The following is a 10,058-nucleotide window of genomic DNA, read 5'->3' on the forward strand; positions in this document are numbered from 1 at the left end:
TTGCGAAATTCTTGCCTCAACCTATCTGGCAATAAATTCCGGCTATCCCCACATCGGCAGGCACAACCTATGCCAGTCCGGCCATCAATCTAGTGAACCAAAATGGTGTTTGGTTTGTGCTCTTTCTGTGTAGGCACCAAACCATCTACCCAAGTTACACCACCATTCAAGACCAAGTTTCTACACTTCATATTGCATAATACTATTATTATCCAGAAATCAGATATTAAGCAAAAATTAAAATAGCCATTTCGGATACTAGGCCTCATACATCTGAAAGAATAATGATGAGAATTTCAATAATTTCTGTGTATATTCTTCAAAACCGTCTTTTTCTCTATTCTGAACTGGTTAGAGATAAAGTTTACATGCATAATTAACCTCCCTCGTCTTCCGACCTTTGCCAATGGCAGGATACAATCCTCCAAAGTTCGTATCCATTATTGACAAAATTTACAGTCTGTTTCAGTAGTGTTTCACCACCTTTGTCGACTGTAAAAATAGACCGCAATTTTCTCCTATTGCTATTATAGTACAATTATCACAATATCTGCATTCCATCCAGTGAGAATCTCCTCTCTTCTTTGTTAACTGTTGTGAGTTTGTCCTGCCATTTCCAACCTCGAGTTTATGTGGGCAAGGAATCATGTTCTTTGCTGTATCATTCAGATGAAAGCCACGGGTTGGGAGCAACATAACTATAACCTACAAAATGTTCATTACCGGTGGGTGTAGAAGCAGGTGAGTCGTTTGCTGGCATCGTTGTCCAGCATTTGTCAAAGTTGGCAGTGCATTCCTTTCCGTTCACATCTGGTTTGAACTTTGGCTGCAATTCTTTTGCCTCCAATTTCTTCCAGTTGATAGGACGGAACCATTTGTGGGTCTTCACTTCATCCGATCCACCGGGCCCACTACCAAGCCTCTTTGAAGGATCCTTTTGCAACAGCTGCAGAAATTTGTACATACAGGTGAAACTTGAGGATAGTAGACAGGGAAAATAAGCAAAACAAAATACGAAGTACTTCACAATTTTAGGAAGGTACACTTACTCCTCTTAGCAAAGAATGTGCTTCAGTGGATACCATTGATGGAAGCTTAACTTTCTCATTAATGATTTTCTGTTGGAGTTTCTGTCTGTTGGCATGTGAGAATGGAGGCTGCAGAAATAGAAAATAATATCTAAATGCCTCGATAAAACAAAGCTAATTCTAGACCTAAATGTTGATATATCCTGAAATCTGACATGCATTGTAAATCAGGAAGAGCAGCAATTTGCTACTCTATTGATATAACTTTCATTGAAAAATAACAGAACTAAGGTGCTACGAAATATACTCATAACACACACCGGAATTTACATAAACCACACAGAATGCGAGGATATGTTTTAGTCTAGAACATCACCTCATTCTAGTATTTTACTCATTTACTGATCGCTATTCTGTCAATATGTATCCTGTCTTGTGCCATACGTCTATTAATTATAATCTATGTTACGAAAATAAGCATCATGCTTTCCATCTTTAAACGGAACATTAGTGACAAAACCAAGGACACTTTTTCTGCCAGTAAACGATAAATATTGGAACTACTTGTGAACATCTATAATTTTTTTCACTATTAAATACCACTTCATGAAAAAATAAGTTTATCTGTAGTATTGATTGTATTTTCATACTTCTGAAGTGTCAATGGTTGAAACTCTTGAAAGTTATATACTTTACCTTCCCACTTAACATTTCATATAACAGGATTCCGATACTCCACCAATCAGCATTCTTGTTATGACCTTTGGCTTGTATGATTTCTGGAGCCATGTATTCCATGGTTCCACACAAAGAATTTGATCTGCTTGATTCATCAATTTCTTTGGCAAGTCCAAAATCAGTGAGTACAATCTGCACACAAACACCATTTTTAGCAGGAGGCATAATGTATTTTGGAAACGGAAAGATACCAAAAATAAATGCATGTAGTCTATCACAGTATCACAGATTCACAGCATCCAACTTACATGTCCATCAGCATCCATGAGAATATTTTCAGGTTTGAGATCTCGATGCACAATCCCGTTCTTGTGAAGATGCGACACAGCAGATACTATCTCAGCAGTGTAAAGTCTTGCCTGATCCTCACTATTCGAAAACAAATTCCAAAGCTAAAAATAAATCAAATGAACCGGCAGTAATTGCAGTTGGTTTATTAAAGCTCTAAACATGACATACCTGAAAATCCCCTGTCTGTAGAGATGAAAAAACAGGTGTCCTCCATTTAAAAAATCTAAAATTAGATAAAGCTTCGACTTTGTCTGCAAAAATGAATGAGGATTATGAACAAGAGCATACTACAAGAGTTTGAAACAAGTTACAACTTGGAATTTCCATTTTGCTAAACAATCTTGCTCCATCAACAACAAATGCATTATAGTATAAATCATACAAGCAACTGCGCAAGTACTTAGATCCTAGCATAGACAATCAGCTATGACTTCCTAATCACAAAATGATTAAATGAATAAGGTCTTCCAAACATCTATAGATTGCAGTAATCACCATACACCACAAAAATCGACATGCTACTTTCCCAGCAGCACCACAACACCAAACTGACCAAGATAACTCTTACAAGCTGGACTACATAATTTAAGCTCACAAAGTCCAAAGACACTAAACTTTAGAGATAAATGCCTCATGACATTCTTCTCAAAGATCGCATCCCAGATTCTATAATATAACTCTTGACATGATCTTACAAGCTGGACTACATGATCTAAGCTCAAAAAGTCTAAAAGACACTAAATTGATGAGATAGATGCCTCATGCCATTCCGCTCAAAGATCACATCCCGAATTCTACAATATTTAAGACTCTTAACATGATCAAGGATCCAATAGTCAGTCTAAAACGAAAGAAGATCCAAATGGGATAATGTTCTTGAACGGAAATCAAATAGTGGAACCGCCAAAGAGTGGAACCTACTGCACAAGCAAACTAAAACCAAATTCACCGCAAAACAACATGTCATTGCCTGTGGCCTGTAATGGTGCAGATCTCAAACTAAGCAGTAGTTCCACACAATGTTACCTAATTCCCTAACCACCCCACGAACAGAAAAAGCAAATCATAACATAAAAATGGTACCTTTTTGGTCTAATTTAGCTAATTAGGTAGCGAATTGCAAACCCGTACACAATCTCATACTAGCGAATCAGGTAACAATGGTTCCCCAACAAGAATAACACAGTTCTAAGTTCTCTAACTACATGCTTACAGTTTATAAATAGAAACGTAACACTAATTACTACTGGCTCCCTACGAGTTTAGTTGTCACGTTACGAGTTCAAATTACACTATCAAGTGACAATTACTAGTTCCCTTCCATAACATGAATTAAAAGAGAGAAGGGGGAAAGTGAGGGGTTACCTGAAAAGAGTACCTAAGCTGAACAATAAAAGGATGATCAACTTTGGTAAGAATATCCCTCTCAGCTTTCATATAATCAACATGATTCTTCTTAATAATGTTATCTTTCCTCATAACTTTCATGGCCAAAATACCATCGCCGCCGCTGCCATCACCACCACAACCCCCTTTCTTTCTAACCTGAAACACCTTCCCAAAAGCCCCTTTCCCAATTACCCTCAAAATCTCAAAATCCTCGGGACCCACTTTCGAAATAACCCCATCTTCTCTCTCCTCCTCCTCCTCCTCAATGCACACCAACTGTTCGATAAAAGTCCCATCATTCTCATCCCTTTTCACCTCGATTTCATCATCATCATCCGTGATCTGGGATATGATTTCTTCTGGGATTTGGTGAAAAGGTTGAGAATTAGGTATGTAACGAGGTGAGGGCCCCAGGAAAGAGTGAGTACGGTAGTGAATCACTGGTGGGTCCCTCGGTAATGGAGCTTGGGAAGAAGATGAAGGAGTTGGGTTGGGCCCAAAAACATCGGAGAAATCGAATTCTTCAGTAGGAGGTGAAGAAGATGATGATTTCGAAGGTGGGATTGTTAGGGTTAGCTTGGATGCTAGAATTTTGTGTAGAGGTTTGCTGGGAATTTGAGATGTAGATACCATATTTGTTGTTGGGTTAGAATTAAATACAAAACAAAATTGAGAAATTGAATGATTTGGGATGGGGAAAATCGATAGAATTGTGGGTTTGAAAATTGGTGAAGTCAGCCAAAAAAAATTGGATTGTTTCTGGCTGACGGGAATGAATGCAGGTTACATCTTACAGTGCGAGGGAAAGAGGAGAGTGTGGGGAAGAAGACAGCCGCAAAAGATACACTAACTGTAACAGCTTTCAATTATTGTGACTTGGGGAATGTATCATGAATTTATGAGTGATGGAGGAGAGAGAAAAGGGAGTATTGTTTGTAAAATTGTGAATAAAAAGGTCATAAGTTCATAACTTGAAGACGAGATTAAGGTGAGATTCCGTATAGATAAATTGCAATTAGGTTATGTCAATAAATTCTAATCAATTTGTATAAGTTTATTTTTTAAAGTTTACTCCGTTCTTGAATATTAATCCCTTTTGGAATCTTGACACTATTTACAATTGAAAAGAACTAATTTATTTCCAATATGTACGTCAAAACATGTTCATGTGAGATCTTATTTTGTTCGTCTATGTAGTTTAACAATATCAATTTTTATATTTTTCTAACATATGTATTTGGAAATATTTACGTTTAAATATTGAGTTGAAACGAGTTGAAAAGTAAAAAGTGACTAATATTTTTTTGGTTCTACTACGAGGAGTTCCCACCGCCATTGGCGAGGTAATCTCCCGTGGGAGTTTGCATGGGTACCTCGATGGGCCCAAATTTTTGGCTGCATGCATAGGTATACCTATGCATGCAATTCTGCATGCATATGAGCTACAAATATTTCGTTTTAGCAGTTTTGTGTGATTTCTCCTTTCTTTTTTTAGTCCATTATTCTGTGTCCTCTTTTTTTTTTTTTTTTTTGAATTTTTCTTTTAAAAAAACTTTTTTTATCACACTTGTTTTCCTAAAAAAAAATTTGAACATTTGAGTAAGATACAAGAAGCACACATAAAAAACACACAAATGAACATTCATGTTTAAAAAATGAACATTTCATTTATTTACTTCTACTTCCAATTTTCTCTTTCTATATGCTTCTAATTTTTCTGCTTCCTTCCTTTCGGCTTTCACTTTTTATGTACATCGGTCTCTTTTCTCTTTCTATCTGCGACCTTATTTCCAGATTCTTTTCTTGTTGCTTCTGCCTTCAATTCTTCTTCAATTCTTACAACATCTCTTCATACCATATCTTCCATTTCTAAATCAATTTTTTTTTCTTTCGTTGCCGCATTCTTATTAACATTTACCTTCCTGCAAGAAAATCATAATGTTTTTAGTTGAACATTATTCTGTTTAAGGTGAATATAAGACTTGAGAAACTGAACATCACACAAAAGTGTTTCTTATTTATGAATATATCATAGTTTTATAAGTTGAATTTAGTTGAACATGATTCTTTATAAATTGAACATGAGACTTGAGAAACTGAACATCACACAAAAATGTTCTTATTTGTGAACTATCATCTTCTATAAGTTGAACATGATGAATTATAAACTGAACATGGAAATTTTTAGACAATGCCACTTTTGATCTTTTAGTAAAGAATAATGAACATCTGCTTATAAAATCTGAACATTATTAAAGAATACTGAGCGCTTACATAAAAAATGCTTTTGAAAATATCATACTAGTTTTATAGGTTAAATTTAGTTGTACATAATTCTTTATAAGTTGAACATGAGACTTAAGAAACTGAACATCACACAAAAATATTGAACATATATTAATTTTATAAGTTAAATTTAGTTGAACATGATTTTGTGTAAATAAAACCTGATTCTTTATGAATTGAACACGACAGTTGAAAAACTGAACATCGCACAAAAGTGTTATTATTTGTGAACATCATCTTTTATAAGTTAAAGATGATAAATTATAAATTGAACACAACAAACTCATATTTAATATTCAGCAATAATTACCACAAGTACAACCACCAATAACAACAATCCTAACAAACTCATACTTAATTCTTTATAAGTTGAACATGAGACTTGAGAAACTGAATATCACACAACAGTATAGAAAATATATTAGTAAGTATTGAACATATCGTTTTATTAGTTGAACATGATTCTTTATAGGTTGAACAAGAGAGTTAAAAAACTGAACATCACTCAAAAGTGTTATTATTTATTTCATCGACAATATTAATTTGAACATGAAAATTTTAAATCAAATAAGATCTTAATTTGAAGAGTTAGCGATTAGCAGCATTCAATCGACAGTGTACAGAAAGCTATCTGCTCATTAAGTGCATTTCCCAGGCTATCAATAGATCAATAATATATCTATATGATTGTCACCACAAGCAAGGAGATGAAAGATACTGGAAACTAACAGGAATAGACCAAACCTAACTAAAATTACCCTCGAAAAATCAAATCAGAATTTATAAAAATAAGAGCTTAATTTAATCTTTAAAGGTTAAAATTGGGAGCAAGAGAATTACGCAAAAAAACAGCAACGATGACGATCGAAGAACTATTCGGTATCATATTTTGCGTAAAATTGAACATGATTCTTTATAAGTTGAACACGAGAGTTGAAAAACTGAACATCACACAAAAATGTTATTATTTGTGAACATGACTTTTATAAGTTGAATTTAGTCGAACGTGATTCTTTATAAGTTGAACACGAGAGTTGAGAAACTGAACATAACACAAAAATATTGAACATATATTAATTTTACAATTTGAATTTATTTGAACATGATTCTTTATAAGTTGAACATAAGTTCTGAGAAATTGAACATCACACAAAAAAGGTTCTTATTCGTGAACATTAACCGGGATATATTATGTTATTGTAACATTTGTTAATATCAAAATTCATAGAGTACATGACAATTACCATTCAACAATTTCTGACAGGCACAAACCATAAAAAAGGACAATCCACATTTTTTTTCTTCTATTAGCCACATTACAATAGTAATGAAAAGGAAATGAAAACACAAAGGGATGAAATGTACCATGTGTACTTGAGCACGAACCATAAAGCAACTGAACACAAAATTAGATCATTGCATCCTCTGCATCATCTTTTTTGGCTTCTTTACAAAACTAAAATTGTGCTTCCTGAGGTAATTCACGCATCTATGAGATTTATAAATCGCCGACGATGAATCAGCTCCAGAAGCTCAAGAACATCTGACCTAAATCAATATCAAATCATATTCGTTAGCTCAGCTCCGTCAATCTCGTGTTCCTTGCTCTCTGAAAAGATCGAGAGAGCAACAAATGTTCTAACCGGAACGGAAGAGATCCAAACTCCGACAAATAATTACAAAAACCACTAATTAATTTTAGCAAAAACTCAACAAATTGCAATCGCAGTTTCGGAGAAGGAGAGAGAAAGAGAGATTACAGATGAGGAGGATGAGCTAGCTGCGAGTGCGACCACGGTGAAGGAGGCGAGAAGGACGAGGAGCGAAAAAGGAAAGGACGAAGAAACATAGAAACATAACGCCGACGATGGAGGTAATTGCTGGGAGAAACCACCGAGAAAATCAATGTAGCTGATGATATTATGATGGAGGTGGTGGTGGCGCCGCCGGTGATTTGCCATATCAGTAAAAAAAATGGAGAAATAAAATGGAGTTAATGAGAGAGAAGATGGTGAGAGGTCAGAGGAGAGAGAAAATGGGTATATGCTGAATTTATGGGTGATATTATGATGGAGGTGGTCTTTAATCCAGAAACGACGTCGTTTTATCTAGTATGCACGCATAGATGCGTAGATAGGTATCTATATATTAATAATTCGATGGGCATCATCCCTCCCAGTTGAGATTTTTTCCATTCCCAAGGCTCGAACTCGAGACCTTTGTTAAGGAGCAAGAGACCCTTAACCACTCATGCCAACCTCAATTGGTAAAGTGACTAATATTTAAGAACAGAGGGAGTAGTTAATTTCAATAAGAGCAAATAAATTTCAATTTTCAAACGGTAAAAAGAATTTGACAATCCTAAAAACAAAAATATTGTCGTATTTTTTAGTGTGAAAGAGCTAGAAAAGCGATACTTTCGTATAAATTATCGACTGGTAAGGAGATAACTCTATTTAAAGACTTTTGTGTCATTTGCACGTTTGGGTCAAATTATGAGATAACTCTAATTTAAAGACTTTTGTATCATTTGCGTGCACAATAGACTAGAGAGGGGTTTGAGCATTTTATCCATAAAAAGAGTAAGGAATATACTTTACTTTGTAATGATCCTCTAGAGAGAAAGGTACAGAGTAATATACTTGGTAATCAACTTGATACTTTTACAATATTTCCTTTAAAAGTTATTGGCCATTTATTCCCCTTTTTCTCTCACTCACATGCCATTAACGACCCTTAGAATTAACATACACCAAAAAATAGGCTCCGTTTTCGCTTGGTATCGTTTTTTATTTCCAATTTTATACTTTTTTACAAAACTAAAAACTAAAATATGAAAATCACAAAAATATTTTTTTAGTTTTTTGTTATCAGCTTTCAAAATCAACATGATTATTATAAGTTGACTATTTTTCAGTTCATGATTCAATCTAAATCATATGAATTTTAAAACCAAAAAACCAAAAATATGAAACTGATAGTGATGTCGAACGAGCCCTTAAATAAAATCCAAAACGGTAAAATCTTTAATGACATATACGAACAAATATATTCATGTAAATCTTACTAGATTTGTCTCAATTTATATTTTCAAGAGTATCAAGACATCTAACTTTTACTTCTATTTTAATGATTTAAAAAAAATAAAAATTGCCCAAAAATAAAAAATAAAAAATAAAAATTTGCCCCAAAAAATAAAAACAATTTGTTTTTGCCCCAAATAGAATTTTTCTTTTTGCCCCAAATCGATTTTTTTTTCCCCAAATCATTTCCCCTACCTAGTGCGCTTATTTCTTTTTTACCATTTCTTAATATTAATTATAAACATTACCAAATTTAACTTATCAACATCAGTGTCTGTAGCTCAATGGATAGAGCATTTGTTGCCAGAGCAGAAGGTCCTAGGTTCAACTAAAGATGGCTGTGGGCCGGCCCGAAGCCCGACCCGACCCGACCCGGCACGAAAAAAGCACGGCCCGACACGAGCACGCAAAAGGCACGGCCCGGTACGGGCACGAAATCGTGGGCCGTGGGCCGGGGCCTGTACCTTAATTTTTAGGAAAAAGCACGACAAAGCACGGCACGAATCGACCCGGCACGACAAAGCGCGTTAAATTTAGTCAAATTAGCCTTAGGAAAGGCGGCCCGGCACGAAAGCACGTGGGCTTGGGTCGGGCCTTATTTTTAATTTTTCGGCCCGACCCGGCACGACACAAAACAACGTGGGCCTGGCGTGGGCCCGGCACGGTTAGGCCCACAGCCCGTGGGCTCGGCACGAAGCACGGCCCGGCCCGGCCCACAGCCATCTTTAGGTTCAACCCCTACTACCTGACACGCTTATTTTTTTTTACCATTTATAAATAGTGATTATAAACCACTATCTCAGATAGCGGTTTACTTAAGTCAACCGTTACCTCAGATAGCGGTTTAGTGCCGGTTCGTTAAAAAAAATACCAGTTTTAATGCTGACGTGGACGATATGGTGGGAATTAAGTTAAAAAGTGGCGCATTTTGGGAATTTGACGTTCTTTAAACAATATTGAATGAAATCGCTCAGCATAAAAGTCAAACTGATTACTAAAATACAAACTTTTAGGAAAGACGGTCTAACGGTTAGACCACTTTTATGCATGCACTTTAACTAATTAGTTAACTGCTGAAACCAATTAGTTAAGTTTGAAATTCAATTAGTTAAGCAACAAAACCAGATAGTTATGCAACCGAACCTATTAGTTAAGCACTGAACCAATTAGTTAAACAATAAAACTTACTAGTTAATCAATGAGATCAATTACTTAAGATTTTATGAATTTTAGTTATTAATAA

The 10,058-nt window shown here is 35.2% G+C and overlaps 1 protein-coding gene and 1 long non-coding RNA gene across 2 annotated transcripts; both read right to left on the reverse strand.

Annotated features, from left to right (window-relative positions):
• Positions 1–226: 226 nt before the first annotated feature.
• LOC110794473 (serine/threonine-protein kinase AtPK2/AtPK19) lies at positions 227–4,458 on the reverse strand. The gene is made up of 6 exons (XM_021999456.2): positions 3,423–4,458; positions 2,226–2,308; positions 2,015–2,135; positions 1,725–1,898; positions 1,050–1,157; positions 227–946 (listed from the first exon to the last, which is right to left on the reverse strand). The coding sequence occupies exons 1-6, from the start codon at positions 4,077–4,079 to the stop codon at positions 662–664; spliced, it is 1,428 nt and encodes a 475-aa protein (XP_021855148.2). The 5' UTR covers positions 4,080–4,458; the 3' UTR covers positions 227–661.
• A 585-nt stretch (positions 4,459–5,043) lies between these two features.
• LOC130460655 (uncharacterized) lies at positions 5,044–8,330 on the reverse strand. The gene is made up of 3 exons (XR_008920583.1): positions 7,493–8,330; positions 7,098–7,280; positions 5,044–5,368 (listed from the first exon to the last, which is right to left on the reverse strand). It is a non-coding gene; the product is annotated as an uncharacterized lncRNA (long non-coding RNA).
• Between the last annotated feature and the right edge of the window lie 1,728 nt (positions 8,331–10,058).

This window comes from Spinacia oleracea, chromosome 5 (genome assembly GCF_020520425.1).
Source record: "Spinacia oleracea cultivar Varoflay chromosome 5, BTI_SOV_V1, whole genome shotgun sequence".
Lineage (NCBI taxonomy): Eukaryota > Viridiplantae > Streptophyta > Magnoliopsida > Caryophyllales > Amaranthaceae > Spinacia > Spinacia oleracea.